Source organism: Prenolepis imparis, unplaced genomic scaffold (genome assembly GCF_030444845.1).
Source record: "Prenolepis imparis isolate NDT839.2.m4 unplaced genomic scaffold, iyPreImpa1.0 SCAF_15, whole genome shotgun sequence".
NCBI lineage: Eukaryota > Metazoa > Arthropoda > Insecta > Hymenoptera > Formicidae > Prenolepis > Prenolepis imparis.
In genome coordinates this window covers 2,690,385-2,711,018 of record NW_028141173.1, presented here as the reverse complement: position 1 = coordinate 2,711,018, position 20,634 = coordinate 2,690,385, and the positions used below count along the sequence as shown (strand labels likewise).

General features: G+C 37.8%; 5 protein-coding genes and 1 long non-coding RNA gene across 16 annotated transcripts in view; 3 read left to right on the top strand and 3 right to left on the bottom strand.

The window, feature by feature from the left end:
* Nucleotides 1-7,672, top strand: part of Inae (inactivation no afterpotential E) — a 53,564-nt gene extending 45,892 nt beyond the window's left edge. For 5 of the 9 annotated variants that reach the window (XM_083055912.1, XM_083055916.1, XM_083055915.1 and 2 more), the window contains 4 exons: nt 3,882-4,243; nt 5,014-5,376; nt 5,702-5,876; nt 5,985-7,672. In XM_083055912.1, the coding sequence (XP_082912038.1) occupies nt 3,882-4,243; nt 5,014-5,376; nt 5,702-5,876; nt 5,985-6,260 (1,176 nt within the window). In that variant the 3' untranslated portion in view covers nt 6,261-7,672. Of the gene's footprint in view, nt 1-1,823; nt 2,042-3,881; nt 4,244-5,013; nt 5,377-5,701; nt 5,877-5,984 lie in introns of all 9 variants that reach the window. The other 4 variants (XM_083055914.1, XM_083055918.1, XM_083055919.1 and 1 more) reach the window with 3 other exon arrangements.
* Nucleotides 7,623-8,880, bottom strand: LOC145946330 (PAT complex subunit Asterix). Its single transcript, XM_083055922.1, has 2 exons — nt 8,723-8,880; nt 7,623-8,231 (listed from the first exon to the last, which is right to left on the bottom strand). Exon 2 carries the CDS (start codon nt 8,220-8,222, stop codon nt 7,890-7,892), a length of 333 nt encoding a protein of 110 aa, XP_082912048.1. The 5' UTR covers nt 8,223-8,231; nt 8,723-8,880; the 3' UTR covers nt 7,623-7,889.
* Nucleotides 8,881-9,903: 1,023 nt separating this feature from the next.
* Nucleotides 9,904-11,492, top strand: LOC145945892 (uncharacterized). Its single transcript, XR_014426938.1, has 3 exons — nt 9,904-10,351; nt 10,742-11,142; nt 11,212-11,492. It is a non-coding gene; the product is annotated as an uncharacterized LOC145945892 (long non-coding RNA).
* Nucleotides 10,528-11,894, bottom strand: LOC145945891 (NADH dehydrogenase [ubiquinone] 1 alpha subcomplex assembly factor 3). The gene is made up of 3 exons (XM_083055135.1): nt 11,754-11,894; nt 11,240-11,351; nt 10,528-11,102 (listed from the first exon to the last, which is right to left on the bottom strand). The coding sequence occupies exons 1-3, from the start codon at nt 11,810-11,812 to the stop codon at nt 10,662-10,664; spliced, it is 612 nt and encodes a 203-aa protein (XP_082911261.1). The 5' UTR covers nt 11,813-11,894; the 3' UTR covers nt 10,528-10,661.
* Nucleotides 11,895-12,242: 348 nt separating this feature from the next.
* Nucleotides 12,243-16,350, top strand: LOC145945889 (uncharacterized). 2 transcript variants are annotated; one of them, XR_014426937.1, is made up of 6 exons: nt 12,243-12,383; nt 12,887-13,617; nt 13,755-13,877; nt 13,965-14,129; nt 14,208-14,505; nt 14,916-15,057. XR_014426937.1 is itself a non-coding variant. In XM_083055132.1 (6 exons), exons 1-6 carry the CDS (start codon nt 12,344-12,346, stop codon nt 15,192-15,194), a joined length of 1,503 nt encoding a protein of 500 aa, XP_082911258.1. In that variant the 5' UTR covers nt 12,243-12,343; the 3' UTR covers nt 15,195-16,350. The 2 variants fall into 2 exon arrangements, 1 of the variants encoding a protein (XP_082911258.1); XM_083055132.1 differs by having other exon boundaries at nt 14,208-14,372; nt 14,916-16,350.
* Nucleotides 16,187-20,607, bottom strand: LOC145945890 (interferon-related developmental regulator 1-like). 2 transcript variants are annotated; one of them, XM_083055133.1, is made up of 6 exons: nt 20,328-20,607; nt 17,600-18,072; nt 17,235-17,488; nt 16,909-17,152; nt 16,584-16,799; nt 16,187-16,500 (listed from the first exon to the last, which is right to left on the bottom strand). In XM_083055133.1, the coding sequence occupies exons 1-6, from the start codon at nt 20,386-20,388 to the stop codon at nt 16,414-16,416; spliced, it is 1,335 nt and encodes a 444-aa protein (XP_082911259.1). In that variant the 5' UTR covers nt 20,389-20,607; the 3' UTR covers nt 16,187-16,413. The 2 variants fall into 2 exon arrangements, with proteins under 2 accessions (XP_082911259.1, XP_082911260.1); XM_083055134.1 differs by having other exon boundaries at nt 20,355-20,606.
* Nucleotides 20,608-20,634: the final 27 nt, after the last annotated feature.

Here is a 20,634-nt window from a genome sequence, read left to right as displayed (position 1 = left end):
TACATATTCTCTTTTACGTTTTATACTATGACATCAATCTGCATTTTTCTTCGCTCTTTCTCTCTCTTTCTCTTTTTCTCTTCATTGCACGCAAAATGACTAAAGTCTAAAATATGAGCACAAAAATAAAGACACACAAGTGTATATTTGATCGATACGATATAATAATATTATAGATTAACGCAATAGATAATTCTCTCGAGATGAAATTGTCCTGTAAAGAAAGAAAAAAAAACAATTTGACATTCTGCGTCTCGTCGCGCCTTTAGCGCTAAAAGCTCTGTCGCGGATTCAATCGAATCTGAATATTCGATTTTCTTTATCCAGGAATTTCAGGAATCTGTATCTAAAACTTGTGCAAGACGATCGGAAATTAGCGGTAAATGCGACGCCGAGAATTCGCGGATCGATATATTTTTCTACGACGCCGCCCGCTGCGAAAAAGATCCAGACCAGAAGGTCCGGGTCTCGGAAAAGTCTCGCGCTGGTCGTTTTGTGAGTGCACGCGTTTTTTTCTTGTAACAACTTGGTTGCGTTCTGCCATATATATATTATATGATTTGCGATGTATACGCTATACTTTGGTCAATATAGTATTTTCTGCCACGTTGAAACGACATTGTTCATTTAATCGAGGCTTTTGTTAATTCTCGACGCGTCGAAAAACGCTCGGAAACAAAATGCAATGAAATATCTCTGTGATATCTATGCATACTAGTACATATGCGTGAACAAAATTAAACATGTATTTGAGCAAATGATAAATCGCATTGAAAGAAAAAGGAACTTTGATTATTATAATTATATATTATATAATTAATAGTTTCTCCTTAAATATATATGTTTAAATTTTCCAAACTGGCTAGTTTTACTCTCTTATTTCGAATATTCTTTTCGTTTCCGAGCGTATCGCGACGTGTCGAACAATTATTGACAACTCTGTGTGCTCACGCGCTAATTAGATTTATTTATGTATTGATTTAAATTGCATCACGTAGTTGTTATTTATTATATTTTATATTTTCACCGCTCTGCGATTTATTTGTTAGTGTGTGATTACTATTTTTATATCGTATATATCTCTCTGCTATGGTCTCATCTGTCGACGCCAAATAATAATCTTTATAATTATTCGTATTTAATGGCAAATGACATAAGGATCCGACTGAATTATTTTGTGTCTCAAGCGAATGAAAGCGAGTAAGAATGCGTACTTGAAAAGGGAAATTTTCTCATAAAGTTGCAAAAAGAACGAGTGTGGTTGTTGATTTTAGCGAATTTTCGCAATCGAGCTCCTCTCGATTGTTTAAACTAGAATAGAATTTCGACACGAGACGGGAAAGTCAGATACGATCTTTGCGTTAAAACTAGATAGCTCTCGAACGACCGCAATTTAACGCTAAATAGGATCGAGAAGCTGAATTCTAATGGCGGGTTAGTAGTTGGGCGATTAAATCGCGCGAACGGTGCGTTTACTCGCTCGATTTTGCATGCACGTTATTATCTTGGATCTATCAGAGCGAGAGGGGAGTTTGATACATGATCTTATTCGAGCCCGGTTCTGATCGCTCCCGGATTCGATTAGCGAGCGGTAAATATTTGTTCGCGAAAGAAGAGAAATTTCCATTAATTAAATCGACGCGATAAGCAGCTATATTAATTAATAGTTCGACTGATGTTGATGATCGAATATTTTCGGAGAAATTTAAGAAAAAAAACAACCGTTTCTCGAAAAAAAAAAAATTTTCGTCGCGAAAAATTCATCCGAAATCAGCTAGTACAGAACTGTGGATGGCTGAGAGGGTGGTTGCGGTGTGGATTAGGTGCTGGCGTGCAGAGAAGCGGTGGCGACGAGGACGACGGGGGCTGGGGATGCTGCTGGGGAAGCCATCGCGGTGGTAGACGCGGCGGCGATCGAGCTCGGTGATGAGACGCGGCCCCCCCTCGATCATCATCACCCCGCACAACACGTCGTGGTGCTCCACCACCAGCGTCAGGGTACACCGGACGCCCGTGCCACCGCGCCCTCCTCGCGCACAAGGTACACAAGGCTCGAGGGAGAGAGAGACACGTGCGGGATCCGGAATTCGGAATGTAATTCACTCCCCTTCGCGGATAATCGGATTCTTTCGAGAGCATTTTCGGGCTCGTAAGATGAGATAGCTTGATTCATCGAGTCGTCGTTTTGCCAGGAATTTCCGGGATACTCGCCTTGTGATTTCGCGAAATATTACGAGTATATCATTATCGCAATATTGGTTTATTTCGCTCTCGTGCTCTTCAGCAATAAGGGGTAAGCACTTCCTGACGCAGCGTTGATCGTTCGGCATCATGTAGACACATATACACGCATACATACATATACACGCACGCATACACGTAAAATGCATGCGCATCAAACACTGATTGATCATATCGTCTTCATTGTGCATTCGGCATTTCGATTAGAGTCGATTGGCCTTGAATGGGTTGATCTTGGAATGGGCGAGAAGTTTGATCTGCATGCTGGCAATTATTACACCTGGTCGAACAGGTGTCGATTCTTTTTTATAGTATTAACTATAGTAGGAAAACTAGCGCCGAGATATCAAAGAAAACTAATAGTTATAGAAGATTATAATAATTTATTAGAATTAAATAGCGCGAGAGAAATAGAATTTCATCAATGTCATGTCCCTTAAAAATTCTAACATAATATCTATTGTAAAATCGAGTATTCAAGAATCAACTTTCCGAGTCTAAAGTTGATTCGTAGGATGAATAGCGACTCTTTGAACTCATTGTCTGGCGAAGAAAAAGCTCCTTTTCGAAAGCGACTTGAGCATGACGTGAAAAATTAATTCCATTATCATGAGAGTGGAATTAGGGTGATATTCTCGTCGTCGAACCGGAAATAAACGCCCGGTAAAATTACTAGACGGGATTTTTCGACTGACCCTGCCTTTTCTTTTCGTTTGTTTGAAGAAAAGAAAAGAGAGAAAATTCTAACGCGCAATTGAGAGAATGTTATGCTCGGCGAAGCGAGGAATAAAATATCCGGTTGTATATATAACAGACTTCTGTTTTGCGACCTCATCGACCGTATCTGTGTTTCCCATTAACCGCGTTAAATATTCCTCTAAATTGCCTGTTCATGTTTGGTTTGCGGTCGAGACATCGCGGACATGAATCATTTCCGATGCGGCCGACATCGGAAATCTCGCAGCAATATCGCTTTCGAAAACCTTGGAAGGAGAGAGCTCGAAAAATTAATGTTCAATGATTTCTATTTGCAGTCGCTGTTTTTTCTACGATAAAAAAATTGTTTTAAACAAAGACGCCAGATAATAGATAAATGATAAGTTAACTTTAACGACAAGAGGTGGAAAGGGATATTCCTTGAGATAGTTGAAACATCGCAGGACGGTCCGAAATGAGCGAAGATGACATATGCAGGATGTCACAAATTATAGGTACAAATTTGGAATCGCGATGAATATGAAATAGAAGAAAATTCCTATCAAAGCATCGCTCGTAATTAAATTTCTACGAGCAATGTAAGTAATTTATTCAAACAATCGCGCGGACCCATGTAAATGGGTAATAAATTCTGCTTCGTTATTCGATTTCAAGAAATAACTTTATCTAAATAGAATTTCTACGTGACATTTACTTAGAGGAAGAAAAAAATCTAACACAAACACACCACTACTCGTTTGCAAGAGACAATTTCGCGCGATATTTACCTATCGAAAAATTATTCGAGGCGGAAAATTGAAACGCGCTTATAAATAATACCGAGAGGGGAAACAACCCCCCATCTTTGTACCTGTTATTTCGCGACATCCTGCAAGGACCACGACAGTATTATACACCGTGTCGTGGCTCGCTCGTCATGCCAGGTTGTCACGACCCTGGGTCCGGCCAAGCCGCAGCGACTAGCGTCCGGACACGCGTCCTCGACGGAGGCGTCATCGGAGGCAGCGCGCGAGCACCAGACGATGATGGACATTCAGGAGCTAGAGGTGCAGGAGCAGGAGATGCGGGCCCTGCTGTCCCCGTCCAGCCCGAGCAGGTGTCACCTCCTGGCCGGGACGCCACCGCACCGACTCTGCCTGGAGACGAGCTTCACGTCACTTCAAAGCCCCACGGACATTCCCCAGGCGGGCCGCGAGCTCAGCGTGGACTCGCGAGGCATCCCCTGGGAATATATCAGCCTCGCCAGCGAGCTGCTTCACACGCCCAGGCCGGAGGACGGCAAACCGTAAGGACGATGAACCCATCTTAGAATCCTTCGCGACTTAAGGCGACATTGAGACTCCAAGTCAATAATAATAATTTTGATAATATTTCGCGGATAAAATCAGAATTTTTCTTCATTTTCTATTCTGAATCAAAATTTTTCAACCCTTCTGGATCGCGAAGGATTATAAAACGTCAGGACGAAAGGGCGAGCGAATTGAAGAGGAGGAGACGGATAGCAGCGAAGCGACGACGACGATGTGTGTCGAATTCTGTTGATCATCGACACTATGACACTGTATATCTATTGATTTTAGAAAATGCGTGCTTTAATTGAGATAATTTATTATTATTATATAGATAAAGAGTAGATTTTAATTTTTAAAAATATAGCCAGATCCCGGGAAGAAATATGGATGAAGGGAATCATTGATCAGAGAAGTCTCGAAAGAAGAATCGGTCGTCGCACCCGCTTCACGCTCATATTTTATCAGCAATTCATTTCACGCTCTCTCTCGTTCACCCTCGCTTCTCTCGCTTAGCTCTAAATCCTCACCGGAAATCATATATCGTGCACCTCGGAATTGCGTCATCGCACCGATTTACAATAATCAGTCATTAAGATCACAATCGCGCAGGAAGTGTCCCCGAATCCGAAAGAACCGTTCCAAGCACGTGGATGGTCTTTCGGACGCTTGCGTTGTCTTGGACCTCTGCTCCAAGATAGTATAATAATAATGGTCCTCGCGACGACATTCACTCATTCTCTCTTCTTTCTTTCCCCCGAACAAGAAGACCGAGTCGTTGGGACGATCCGACTCGCACCGCACCCTTGGCCACCCCTGAGACGCTCTCGGAGGCGTCGACGAGCAGCCCCCCTTCGCCGGTGGTGCCGGCGCCCAGGCCGATGCGACGCACCCCCAAGATCCCGGGAAACTTGTCGACGGCGGCGGACGATCTCAAGAACAATCTGCACTACGCGATGCTCTCGGCGAAGAACTATTTCCTGAGATCGACGGGGGAGCACGCGGGGGGCAGCAACAACGGCAGCAGCAGCGGTAACAGCGAGGCGAGCTACGAGAGCGCCAAGAGCCTCACCACCGCCGGTCTTCCGCCGCCGGTTCCGAGACGACGAGATTCCGTCATCGTTAGGAGGTAGAGGAAAACGATGGTCTTCTCTCTCTTTATAGAGACTACTCATCTAGTGTAACATTCTCGCTTAATATTTGTTAAAATGTAAATTTAGGTATTTAAAGTCAGACACAGATATTAAGTGCAACAAAATTTATTATTATTTATTATTTATATTATTGTTGAATTATTGGAGCCTTTTAATATATATTAGAGCCTTTTCGATTTATTATTTGCTGAATAAAGTATTCAAGTTTAAGAAAGTCTTTCTATAATATATATAGAAAGGATATTCTATAATATTGTGTATAAAATATATAACAATGCTGACATGTATGTATGGTTTCAGAGAACAACGAACGTGTACAGCGGCGTGCTGCAGGGACGATCTGTCGGAGAACTCGTCGACCCGCACGTCGTCGCACTCTTCGAGGGTCTCCCATACCTCGCATCACGTTCAGGTGGAATTTAATGAGGAGGAGAACGACACCAATGGCTCCAGCCTGGAGTTTTACGAAGCGAAGGTAAATTCCAATTTCCGACGTATTTTGTTCAATGTTATCGGCGTTATATAATTAATACTTATATAATTAATTATTGCTCAACGTATGCTAATATTTTCACACCTTCAGGGTTCCTCTCAGGGCCAGCGCGACAGTAGCAACGACGTCTTTCTCAGCGTGCGCAGTTCACCAGAGTGCAAAGGGCTCATGGCACCGGCTACAGATTTAGGCGCCGAGTGGAAAAAGGGAATCGATGCTATGAGCGGCGACGCCTCGTTACCTCTTCTTCGGGGTTTGTCGCCCACGCCGACCCCCGGTCAGCACAATTCGCCCTTCTTCAACGCTAAGCGGAAGAAATACGTGTATCCCATCACACTGGTGGGACGTGGCGAAAGCAGCGTCTAGTTATAGAATCTCGAAAATCAGAAAGCATCGTCCTTGCGCGATCGCGAGAGCATCTTTTGCTCGACAAAGAATCGCGGATCGAAGTCGAGAACATGAAATAAAAGAATCGTACGATTCGGTGTGGTCTGATCTTCCTCTGAAAGGAAGAATGATTGCAAAAGTACTTTAACTCGACGAACTGAAATAAATCCACTCGAGGACCACAGAAACATCTTTAATAGTAATAGTAGTAGTGGTCGGGAATCGACATTTGGATACATGTGCCAAATCTCTCTATTGTTTTTCTCCTACTTCTTTTTTAACGTACGAATTTCTCAGGTAGTGATCTACTCAGCAGTTCAAAAAACGTAAAATTTGAATGTCCTAAAATATTTCTTACGCAGAGTGATTTAGACAATCATCTTTGTTTCAATAGGTTCAGATATTCTTCGCTCACTTTCTATCCTGATACATATGAATGTTTCAACCAGATATTACTAATTCATATTTTATTCGTACTTTAATAGCCGCGAATATATAAATGTATTCGTGCTCCTATAAGCATACATACGTATGTCAATTTAGTAATTGTTTTAATAATTCGATTAATATATAAAAAATTGAACATAATTATAGACACAATATTAGAACCATTTGTCTTTTAGGAGTTTTAATTTCGTACTGTATAATAAAATCTACTTCGATTCGAAAAATATCAGAGAAGAAAAGAGAATATATATCTCTGCGACTAACTATGAAATCTAGTCAAGATTAAAACTTGTACTGCACATGGCAGCAGCGGCCTACTCCGCATCGATATTATTTGTTAAGAATACAGTAGAAAAATTATTGATTTTTATACATTTCTAAATGTGAATTCGTCAAGTAAGAATCTCATGTACGTTCCGTTCGATCTTTTGATATATGTATAATTTGTACTGTTCTTATAGTTTGTTAGAACATACTCTAACATATACAAATTAATGATACTTTTCTATTACTCTTCGCGTGATCGAGTTACTTTAATGCTAATATGTAATATGAATGAAAGGATATTTCGGGAAACATTAATGCGATTGTCGCGATAGTAAAAAGAAATTAAACTGATCGAGTATGTGACTCTTTTGTGAGAATACTTTTAAGAGTCAATTTCGACGTTGCGCTGTTGTACTTATGTAAAAAAAAAAGGAAAAAGAAAAAATAAGTAGCCATCAGGGTAGCATTTAATTCTAGTCAGTATAACTTATGTTTAGAAAATGTAATATTTATTGATAACTCCTTGTAATATATATAAATATATTTATATAGTGTCTAGAAAAAACTTACAGGACATAGAGTTGATTTTAATGTAATAAAATTATAAGAAATAAACAATGGGGAAAGGAATATTATTTCTGTATATAGTGTGTATGCAGCCCATTATTTACATATTCAGTAACTTAAAACACACTGCGTATCAATATAATAAATTATCGTTACAATGAATCTTCATCATTCATATTGTTCTATAGGACACTTTTGTACAGTACAAATAATCATTCACACCACATAACAATTATTACGCCATTTCCACAAACGTTCAAATTTTTTTACACGAGTATAAATTGAAGATACTAATAGAACAAGTTATGTAACAAGCAAACTTTAGATTCATTGCATGGCACTTGCCCACGGTGGTGTCATCGGTTGGGGATTTTGCAGATAAGACATCACCACTGCTGATATCGACAACATGAAACAGCTGAGAATTTGCTTGGTGTCTTCACTGACACGTGAATTGGCAAAGCTGATGCAAGAGCAGTACAGAGCGACCCAGGCGCACCATTTCAGTCTCATCATCAAGCCGCACATACTGAAGATCATTCCTATGACGTTCATATAGTCTGGTGTCAAATCATCCTGCATTTGTCCTTGATTATTCGAACCCGACGGCTTGTAGCGGACTTCCTTCTCAGGTCGTCTGGGATCTGTCGAACTATTCATCCTGGAAGTCTGTAATATAAAATGCCAAATAATATCAATCTCATCACATTTCCTGATAAAAAAGCTAATACATAATTATACACTTAAGCAATTTCAATATATTCTTTTTTCTTTTTCTTTTTCTTTTGTGAAATCTTATTATGTATTGAGATTCTTTTATGAATTGATATTCATCAAAACCATATGAGTTTATTTTTGGTCATTGGAGGTTACAAATCCTAATCAAGTTATTTTTTTAATGAAATATCAATCCAATTTAATTTGTACGTGAGTATATAAACAATTTAAATGTTTGAAATGAAATAATATTTATCACGTAATATGAATGACTATTATTAGTATATAGAAAAGTCTTATAACAATGTGAAAAATGATAAAAATCTATTATAATAATAATTTATTATATTATAATACGTAATATATTTTAAGTTCTATCAAATATTTATTCATGTGTAGGTTATTACGAATAATAGTTTTCAGGAAAGGAACATCATACTCACTGTAAATAAAAAAATAACGTGCAAGATAGAAAATTACTCAAACAATACTCCAACAATCACATACAACATAAACAGCTGATGACTTGTGTTCTTGTGTCATCCTTTCGTTCGGCTTCGGTCAACTTCGGCCAACTTCGGTAGAAGAGGATAGATAATATATTTGTCTCGCGCACGTCATAAATTTTTTAAAACAAAAAGAAAAATAATATAATATAATATAAACTTTAATAATATGTGCCTTGATTTATAAATTATTTCTAAATTTAAAATAAAAAAAATTTAAAAATAATGTATACATTTTTTATTTATGTACATAATTGTGTTAATGTTTTTTTATTTTGTCTATTATATATATAATATAAAACATATATGTATATCATTTAATTGCAAACTTTTACAAAAAAATGTTAAAATTATTCTTCTTATTTATTATTTATTATTATTTTTTAATTATTCTTCTTATTTTATCTGTCGAAATAATGTATAAAAAAAATAAGCAGACTGCACTACATCTGCAGCAATATATCTTTTAAATGTCCGAAAAATCGTCTGAGTTAATAGGAGAATATATTTTGCAAAGAGGTAGTGTCGATAGTGCGGCAATAATATGTCCGAAAAATCGTCTGAGTTAATAGGAGAATATATTTTGCAAAGAGGTAGTGTCAATAGTGCGGCAATAATATGTCCGAAAAATCGTCTGAGTTAATAGGAGAATATATTTTGCAAAGAGGTAGTGTCGATAGTGCGGCAATAATATGTCCGAAAAATCGTCTGAGTTAATAGGAGAATATATTTTGCAAAGAGGTAGTGTCGATAGTGCGGCAATAATATGTCCGAAAAATCATCTGCGTTAATAGGAGAATATAATTTGCAAAGAAGTAGTGGCGATAATGCGGCAATAAATGGGTGTGTTCAATTCGGCAAAGCGGCTAACTTGCTCGCCGAGCGATTGAATATGATTGGTTTCTTCTTGTAGAATCCGACCAATCACATTCAATGGGCATGTCGAAGATGGACAAATCTGCTCGCCGAGCGATTGAATATGATTGGTTCCTTCTTGTAGATCCAACCAATCACATTCAATCGCTCGGCGAGCCGATTGGTCCGTCTTGAACATGCCCATTGCATGTGATTGGTTGGATTCTACAAGAAGAAACCAATCACATTCAATCGCTCGGCGAGCAAGTTATCTGCTTTGCCGCACTATCGCCGCTACTTCTTTGCACAATATATTCTCCTGTTAACACACTTAGAGGATTTTCGAACGTATTAAAAAACATTTATTGCTGCACTACTTCTTCGCAAAATATATTCTCCTATTAACTCAAACGATTTTTCGAGCATATTAAGACACGTGATCGACACTTGGGAAACATAACCTGTTTTAAATTAATTAAATAATATTAAATAATTTGTACAAGTTGATGATCCTCTCTTAAGTTAAAAATTCAATATAATAAAATAATAAAAAATACAACGTGTATCACTACGAACGTAGTCATTAATAATTATTATCTCAAGAGAAGATTGATAATGATAAAAGAAGAAGGATAAACTGAAAACAAAGCGATTTTAATTATTATTGTAACATTGCATAACGGGAAGATGCTGGTTTATCAGGAAGCAGAAGTAATTACATTTTTATATTATTAAAAATATATACAGGAAGATAAATATTTGTGAATTTTATTGATATATTTTAGATATTGTTTTATGTTTATTAATTCTCAGAATCTCAGAAAACAGGATCAAGTAATTAAAATAACATAAGCTCTGTGATTCATAATTAAAATAAACACACAAATCTAAGATTTTATTAGAATTATATATATAATAAGTCTAAGAGAGTTCATAATATTATTATACAATATAATTACAATACAATACATTTTCTAAAGTTATCGTACATATGTATAATATAAATTATACATATTCTCTATCAATTTGTTATATTCTCTGTCTTTTCACTGCTTGTTTTACTGTTTGTAGCATCACTAGAATCGGTTATTTGTTTCACAGATTTACTCTTTGGCAATTTCAATAAAGGTTGAGGCGCTTTCTTCGGTATCAAAGCCGCGACGACATATCTGCCTTCTTCGTTGACGAAATTGAAAATGGTACACGCATTGTGCACAGAAACAATTTCCGTGATGATACCGAGCTTTTGAACGATTTCTCGAAGATTTCTCAAATAGGAAAAATCATATTTGTCATCCAATCCGATGATTAAGAGATCAGGCTTTGGATGGAGGATGGAGAACAGCGACAAGGATGCATCGTTTATGTGTTTACCAGACATGACGTTCCAGCAGATAGCGTATCTTGGGAAGATCACCGTTGGACCTATCACTTGTGCACCACTATTGAATGTAAATCCCATCTTAAAGAAGATAAAGAAAATCATTCAATCATAATCTAAAGTTAGTCTTTTAAATATAAAATTTTGATAAATGTATATAAAAATAAACAACTGTTGCTTTTTGTTTCAGTATATTAATAATATAAATTGAGCCTCACCTCATCGCATTGAATTACCATAAGTCGAGAACCGATCTCTTTGCTAATGAACGTAGCAGTGGTTTTACCAGGACCTTCGTATGCATTCCTAGCTACATGTGTGTGTAAATTCCTAAAAAAATTATACATTTTATTTATATAATTTTATACAAGCAAGCTTTATAGAGTACATAATTGGAATAGAGATAAAAGATATCGACACAATTTATTAATTTTTTTTCACAATTTTAAATAAAAACAATCACTTTGTTTACGAATGCTGATGCACTAATTTAGCAAGTTTTATTTCTTATATTAGTGCAAAGAGTGTAAATTTTTTTGACTGAAAATTAAAATTAATAATTTGAATTTTTTAACTGAAATTAATTGGATTTTTACAACATCGCACAACTTTGTGCCTTAGTCTTTATTAATAATCTTTCGTTTACCTTGCCAGGTGTTGCACTTATTTAAAAAAAAAAAAAAAAAATAATTATTTATTTATAATAATCAGCGAAACGCCGGTTTCACTCACCTGCAACTTCGCAATGTCTGTCTTATCATAAATTGACATAATTTACTAGTCGTATTCATCGTGTATTATTCCTATTTTCGAAACAGATCTATCACGACGCAAAATACAAATCTGCAGTAGCAAATAAATGTATTTTTTGACAACGATAGGATACATCAGCTGATCGTGGCCAGCCTAAGTTAGGTTAGGACTCCCATGGTATGCAATTTGAGTGTTTCTCTCTTTCTCGCCTCCTCCTCTTCCTCCATCTCTCGCCTTCTCTTTTTCTCCTTTTGAATTAACTCGTGGCGCACGAGGGACTTAGCTGTTTCGTTTTTCACGCTAACAAGTAATATTTTTTCGGACCGATTCGGTGAAACAAAGTCGTCTTTTTTTTCTCGTTTTTCGCGAAAAATCAAGATGTTTGACAGATGAGCGGCGAGTAATTAACTTGCGCGCAGCAGCAAGTTTTAAAATCGCATCATGGCGCGTGCGATCGGGCGCCCCTTCCCGTTTTTACGGTATATTTTTAGCAATATCGCGTATAAATACTCCATCGCGGAGATACGTTTATTTAACGGCAGGACCGATGAGCATCGATCGTATCGAAAATGAACAGGGGCTGCTGGAAATTCGACGAGGAGGACAAAGGTGAGCGCGCGCGCGCGATGCTAATCTTTCTCTGTCTCTCTCTGCGAAAAAAATCCACGAGGTCGGCTCGATATTATTTTGCTCTGTGATTTTGCACTTCCGGATGCCGGATTTCTGCGCGAAATTATGTTTCGCATATCGAATTTCGATTACGCGTCGATTTTGCATTTTAATGAAATTTAGTTATAATTAGATGACACACGCTGTCACAAGAGACAACACAGCCTTCTCGTATGCATAATGTAACATTTATTCCCGATGTAATACTCGACGTAACGTCACGTATAAAAGAAACATGCCGGTGTGCAAAATAACTCGCCTTGGAAAAAGGGGGAGAAATTCAAGATTGATCTATAATCGAAATTGATATTAATGTCGTCTAAAAATAATTTGCATTCAAGGTAAAAACATAAAAGTAGGGCAAGGAGAGAGAGCACGCAACATTGCTAAACACAAGTCTAATGTATTTGCGAGGAATAAAACGAGTATTTTATTTTTTCCAGCCTTGTATATAGATCTGGAGGAGGAGGACACGGAGGAGGATAAACTCTACAAGGAGTACAGCCGTTGGGATCAGATCCCCGATATCCTGCTAGAGGAGATCTTCTCGTACCTGACCATTCGAGAGCGTTACTATGCATCCCTGGTGTGTAGATCGTGGTATCGTGCCTTCAAGCTGCAGACGGTATGGTCTACGTTCACCCTGGAGGACACAACTCTCACACGGGGGAAATTCAACTATTACAGTGGCTGGCAATACGTTCTGGATCATATAAGAACCTCTACATGCCTGAATAAGGTTGGCAGAAATTTTCGCTCGCTCATATTCGAGCCTATGTTGAATTTCTACAATCTCTACGAGTTTATGAACATGATATCCTGGTATGCCGAGCAACAAGGCTTGGACAACACTTCTGTGGCTGGTGTGGGTACCTACATTCGTAGGCTTAAGTTCACCTTTCCCTGTAACATGGCAAATAGGAGTGATCCTGATCGAATCAGACTCTTTGGCACAGGTGGAAAGCTGCTCGAAGCGCTCAAGAGGCTCATGAGAAATTTGCAGAATCTTAGGTGCCTAGAGCTGATAGATTTAATGCTCGAAAGCAACGAGGCTTTACACTTAATGGATGACATTTGTGTAAATTGCACTCAGACTTTGTCAAAATTGATACTGATAAATGCCACGCGTTACAATTGTCCGTTACTACATGTTGGAGTATTTGTTAATTTAAATGTGAGTACATCAAGTTTTGTGGAGATCATATAATAATGTGTGTTTCATAGTAAATATATTTATTTTTCGATATTACAATAAAAATTATATAAAATTATATATAATTTCTCTAGTATTATATAAAAATTATTTTTCAGATCTTAGTCATTAGTCCCCAAAATTTGCACGAGGATATAATAGAGTTAATAGGCTACACAAAATTAAGGCATCTTCATATCTTACAAAATCGCTACAGTTCAAAAGATAACACCATAAGATTGGTAATTGCAATTTTTATTCTTATACTATTCTTATATTATTCGAACATTAAAAAATATAAATTATTTCCTCGATTTTTTTTGTTTCAGCCAAAAAGATCGTCTTGGATAAAGATGAGAGTGCATAATCCCTATTTAAAAGTACATTTTGAGATAGAAAGCCATAAAGCCACGGATATACTTTTGCCTGTCGACCTGTTGGAGCATAGCGCCATACCATGCCACAGTATAGTATTGGATAATCCAAAAACTCAAGTAAGGAGAGATTGTACTGAGAATTTAGATTTGAGAGAAAAGTACAAAACTTTTTCTTCATGCTATCGTTGGTTGCAGATTTTGCCAACCACAGTGCTAACTCACGGAACATTCTTCGACTCGACGATACGAGTGTACGCTTTCAAGGGAGTAACGAGGTACTATCTGCACAGGAACTTCACCAAGAGATTGGATGAGGCGCTAGTACAATTCTGCCGAATGTGCCCGAATCTGCATACACTGGTAGCATTTTGAATCGACACGTGTGATAGCTTTCCTAATGCTAATTGATGTTAACGATGCGAGTTTATGATGTGCTGGCATGTCCTCGTACTCTTACGCTTTACAAAAGTCTCACTTGTTAATGCGTGAATGCGTAAGTTTCTTCTAACTATTCTTGACCTTTTTCTTTCAATATTACATCTATTAAATATTTGCAATATTCTTCAAGCTTCGTAGCCCTTATTTATAGTGCAATGTCTATTCCAAGATGTAGAAATATTCTTTCTTATTTATATAATTTATACTTATGTTCTTTCTTATTTACATAATAGCTAATTAAACAACTGTATTAACTGTATTAACTTGAGCCTTTCAAAACTAGTAAAATTCTCTAATTTCTAAGATACATTTTAGACACAATTTCATATTGAAAATGAATATTACAAATCAACAGTCTAGCTTCTAGCCTTTTCTGCTTAGTATAACAGTAATTACTAATTATTAAAAAGATTTAATTTGCTGCGCTATTCTATCATTATTCGTGTTTTTGTCAAATTTTGGCAGATGATACGAGAGAAAATATCGACAGCTACGATTCTAGAGATCGTCTCTACCGCGAAACGCTTACGTTGCTTGTACGTTCGGCGAAACGTTGTCCTGAAGAGATGTGACAGAGCCTGGTCGAAGATCCTGGAATGGTCGCCGGAGTACTATCGATGGATTAAGGTAAATAGCCATAGTTATGAGAACACGGAGAGGGAGGTGTCAAGAATATTAGGCTATCGATGGCACATGTTATCCGAGAAAGAATTTAAATCGCAGACGATTAATTTGCATATGTAGATTGTCGTTTCTGTATGTATATATAGCGATCTATGTGCAAATAAAAAAAAATCGCCTGCAAATTTTTATAAAACTTACTCCTTTAAAAAACTCTTTTGTATATATACATATTTATTATATTTATATCTTTCAATGTGCCTTATATGCGTAATTTGCAAAGATTGTTGCAATGATTCTGTACGCTTAATTATAGTAATAATTCATAATAATTACGTGCGATGTTATTTTTATGTAACACTGCGTCGTAATTGTGATGATTAAAAATTATTATTATGGATACGTATATCGAAAGAGATTGAAGTGTACTTAATTAGAATTATTTCGTTGCACGTGATCATTGTACAAATGTTCTTTAACGAAAGCGACTGTGATCAACGTTTTTAATCGCGTAAGACAGCGAAATTTGCTATACATACGTTGGACTGTTCTATAGCGAAAGTTATAAGTTTGAGACAAATAATAAAACAGGAGGTAATCATTTTACGCGTTTACATTTATCCTTATGAGCTATGCCTTAGTTTATTTGAACGTATATTGTTACACCTTACATGTAATTATATACAATGCTAGTAAATATTTCATACGGCTTTTAATTGTGTATGTATATGTTACTTTAATAATTTGGAAAAAAAGTCTCATAAACAACATGTGTTTGCATGTTATGAGAAAAAAAAAAAAAAAATCTTGTTTTCCAACACGAGACAAAAATTCCGTACATAGCAATTAAAATGTCGTTTGATATCAGAATCAACGTATACAATATATATCCAAAAAAACAACAGCTAAGATAGTAACAGTTTAAAACATATCACAATGATCAATATTTGAGTTAATACATTTACTGAAATAATTTATATAAAATGAGATATTATATATATATTAACAGCATTACCATTGTATATACACATATTTAGACTTGTATATACACACGTGGACTTCATTAAATACCATTAAATAAAGGTAAAGCTGCTAAAAAGCTGCGAGAGATAGAATTACGTACAGAATTTTTTGTGAGAGATTTACATTCATATATATATAGAATATATAAATATATCTGTATACATTTTGATTCGACCGACAATTTCGACATCGAAATAACGATAATTTACACTATTAAATGTAATTGCAATAAATTAACGGGAAAAAAAAAAAAAAATTTAAATATACTTGCATTACACTAACATAACATCAGACAGCCAGCATAGGAGCAGAAGTGTAATTACGGTGCCATGGCTGCGGATCGTTTATCGCGGTTCTTGTTACGCTGAATGGTGCGTGCCTTGAACGCAGCCGCGTTCATCAATGTCTGCGGATTAAAAATAAGAAAAAAAACCCTGTCATGTTACTAAAGTAAGCGAGATTTTCTTCTACAAGTTCCGATATACTTACTCTTTCTAATTTACTCGTTTTCACTGTTACTAATGGAGGTAGAACTTTGTTGCCAAGATGGAAAATCTCGCGCAGGAGTTGATTTTCAGCAAGATGGATATTGATTCCGGGGCCTAGCAGCCGGCAGCAGGCGTTGTACTGGGTCCTCGCGCACCATCCCTCTAAATACAAGATCTCCTTGCCAAATTTCACGTGCATCTCCGGAACAATGTCTTCCTGGAAGGAACAAAAAGCGCAACGTCTCGTTATATCTTCTGGCATCTCGACGTCTCTCGCTTGTCGAAACGGACAAACAAACATTTTGGTAGTAAACAGTACAACTTACTTCGATGTAACGCAGAATGTCTCTAAAATTAGCGCGCTGCTGCTTCCGATCTTTTTTAGCCCGATACTTGTTGGAGTCCGTGGCGAGTTCCTTGAGAACTTCGATGAGGTCGAGCGCCCAGTCCTGCTCGTAGTCGGTGGAGAAGTCACGGCCGAGCTCGAATATCACGGCCAATGCCTCGCCGGCCGACAGACGTACGTCGAGATGCGGCGACTCCAGCAATTCGCGCAACCGATTGAGAGAGCTGAAGGAGATAGAGTAATAAGTTTTGTCGCGTCGGTTTTTTACCGCCCTTTCGACAAAATCGCCGATTGTCGACGACTTACGGCATGTAACTATTGGTTCTGTCGCTCGCGAGCAAATTGTAGATGTCCGCGGAGGTCATGACCGTCAGAAGCAGGGTCCAGGATGAGATAGCTGCCGCGTGTAACGCCGCCACGTCCGTGGATATGTTCGCGATCGCGCCGTTCCCCTTCAAATAGGAACCGGAGAAGATGGACGACAGCAGCTGTATGATTTCCATGGTGTCAGTCGCATCGTTGCCGGACAAGAACTGATTCATGGCTAAGGCCCAGCAGCACTGCAAGCATTTTGTTAACGTAAGATTATCTGTTATTATTGATGCAATAGTCGAAAGCATAAAAAACCTTAATATCCATAATAAAATCATGTGACTTCTTTTGTAGATTACCTCGGCGCGAGCGTGGACGGGAGCAGTATTATCGTTGGCGATGAAGGTGAGGGTCGACTTCAGATCTATGCAGACCGTCTCGGCGCTCTCGAAGGCTCCCAACTGAACGCACAACAGGGTGCTCAATCTGGCCGCGGTCGACTGCTCGTCACCCCGTCCCTTCTTCAAGCCTCGTTCCACTGCGTCCGCGATGGTCATCTTTCGGTCCTCGACGAAGTCCGGGATGTACTTGATGGCGAAGATCTTCTCTATGCCGTTGAAGCATATGATTCTACCCTTGGAGCTCTTTTGCGTCAGCCCGTCGATCGCCTCCTTCAGCTTCTCCTCGAACGCCTCCTGCTGCGTGAGCTCGTCCACCTCGTTGTCGTTCGCATCCTCCAACACGCTGCGATTGTCGGATTGGCCGCTGATCTCGCTACACGCATCATTGTTGACCGAGTCCTCGTCGGATGTAAACTCAGCTCTTTTTCCACCTGCATAGGATATACAATTTAACTCTTCTGTCAGTGAATGAGTAGCATTCAAGCATCTTTAAATCCTAAAAATGTGTATACATTGATAAAAAGGTAAATAATTATACATTAACAGAAGGGTTAAAGTTAAGCGTAGAGAGCTTAATGTATCTACGCACATAAAGTGAGAATATACACAATGAATATATATATTTTCATTCGACTTCTAGTCACGAGTTTTTATCAAGACGTTAATTACGTAATTAACTAAAGCTAAAAGCATGTGCGAGGTAATTAACATATGTTTGATAAGAGATGTTGAGCTACTGCCATACGGAATTATGAGTCTCAAGTATACATGTATGAACTAGTGTCTATTAATAATGAAGCAATTTTAATATTAATAATGAGGCATTAATATTAATAATGAAGTTAATAATAGAGGTTTTAGTTTTATTGCCTCATCTCAGCTATTGCACAAGAAGAGAGCTTTATCATTTTTTATTATTATTTATTATTAATTTAGTCTCTGTTAATTTTATAAGATCAATGTTAAACATGTAAAGTTGTGCAAAAAGACTATGCGAATCTAACAGGTAATTCGAGTATGTGAGAGAAATAATAACAACTCCTTTGAAAGTGAATGTCATGTTACATAATGTAAAATGTACACAGCTGTTACACACGCTTCTATGAATTTTATTTGTGTTTCACGGCAGGTTTTAATTATAAAAAAAGAGAGATTGAGATAAATTTATATCAGCATTTCTACAGAAAAATTAATTTCAACTTGATGTAGAAATTGGAAATACAAGGAGATATTCAGCTAATAGTATAAAGATACATATTTAATTAAATCTCTCTTATGTTACACATCTGTCAAAAGTTTCTATATACATAATTTCGTATTTATAAAAAAAAACCCGTCATTAACGCGTCATAAAAAAATAATTAAAGTTATCGTGTACGAATAAATTTAAAATTTCCAAGAGAAAGGGAGAAAGAATTATACACGCATATATTTTTTCCGGGCTATATACATATATAAATTTTATCGATTGGAAAAGATTGCATTATCGCGATCATTAATGTGCCGAATCATCGAGCGAGAAACAAAAGAGAATAAACATGCAAAAACGACGATTTATCATAACAAACAGGCGCGATTAAATTCGCGGTCAAGTTGGGCAGAAGAACCTTCTGCCCAACTTGACCGCGGGGCAAGAGGCAAAAAAATTCTATTTTTACAGAAATATTTATCTGCTTTCGATTAGAGTCGACGGGCAAAACACGCGTCGTTAAAAAAAAAAAGAATATTGATGAGTCTCGGCGAGGAACATTCGCGATTGCCTAGGATTGCCGCCGATTGCGTAAATTCCTCGGCGCGTCCAAATCGCGTTGGACGAGAGAGAGATATCGAGCGAGTCATTATTTAATATATATAACAAAAGTGACACAAAGAGGAGAGCAAGAAAGACGAAGATATTCGATTAAAGATAAAAAGCTTGAGAAAAAGGCATTATCTCTCTTCGCGCGATTCAATATTGGCTTCCGTCATCAGCTGTCAAAAGCATCGATGAGTAATCGCGTACGATTGTAATACGAGATTCGCGTATCGTAACTATATATATATATATATATATATATATATATATATATATATATATATATATGTATGTAATAATCCTCGCAGAATGTTCTATAACCTCTTTCGAGAGCACATGCTCGATCCCGACTTAGCTCTCTCTTTTTCAATGTTGGCAGAATATTTTATCAGCATTATTTCGACAGAGCGAAACGAGGAAGTCGCTCCGGATCTCGACGTAGATTAAAGGACGCATGTCGAAACTCCATGTGCCAGAGGCATGAGAGTCACATGGGAAGTTATGTCTGCCATGGCTGCAGGAAATGGCTCGCGGGCGGATTTTCGCGCGCGAAAAGGGAATCGCTCTCGCGGGAGAAAAAGGGGAAGTTTGTCGATTGTCCGAATCGTGACGCACGGCGGAGAGCTCTCGGGCAAATAAATATAAGATTTCCATTCCGCGCGGATGAATCATAGAAACGGACGGACGGGGCGCGAATCGATAATTTAATAATGTCGAGCGCGTCACGTGCTCTCGTTTTTCTCAAGTACTTCTTTTCTTCCTCTTTCTCGCTCTTCCTCTCCAGAGAGGGAGAGAGATTGATTATCGATGTACGGAGTACGGATAACGGATTTATCTCGTAAGAAGCGACGAATCTTTTATTTGTAGAAGGGCGAGAGATATTTTACATACGATATTTCGGATGGAAGTCGTGCTTACCGCACTTTCCTCTTCTGCCCCCTTTGCCGGGCATCGTTCCTCAGCTTGCTTATTGCACAATTGGTACTAGGTGAAAGACTCGATCAAGAGGGTAAATGTTTCGTACTAATGTTTTTCTTTCGTATACTGAATACGCCACGTGAATTTTTCGTTGGGAGCAGACGAAAACTCATTAACATGTTGCGGAATCGTTCAGAACATACACGCCGAGACAGCCTGCGACGGGCTTTCTCAAGTGCACTGGCAGTCGTCGTCCCGTGCCTGCTTCGCTCTGCTCCGC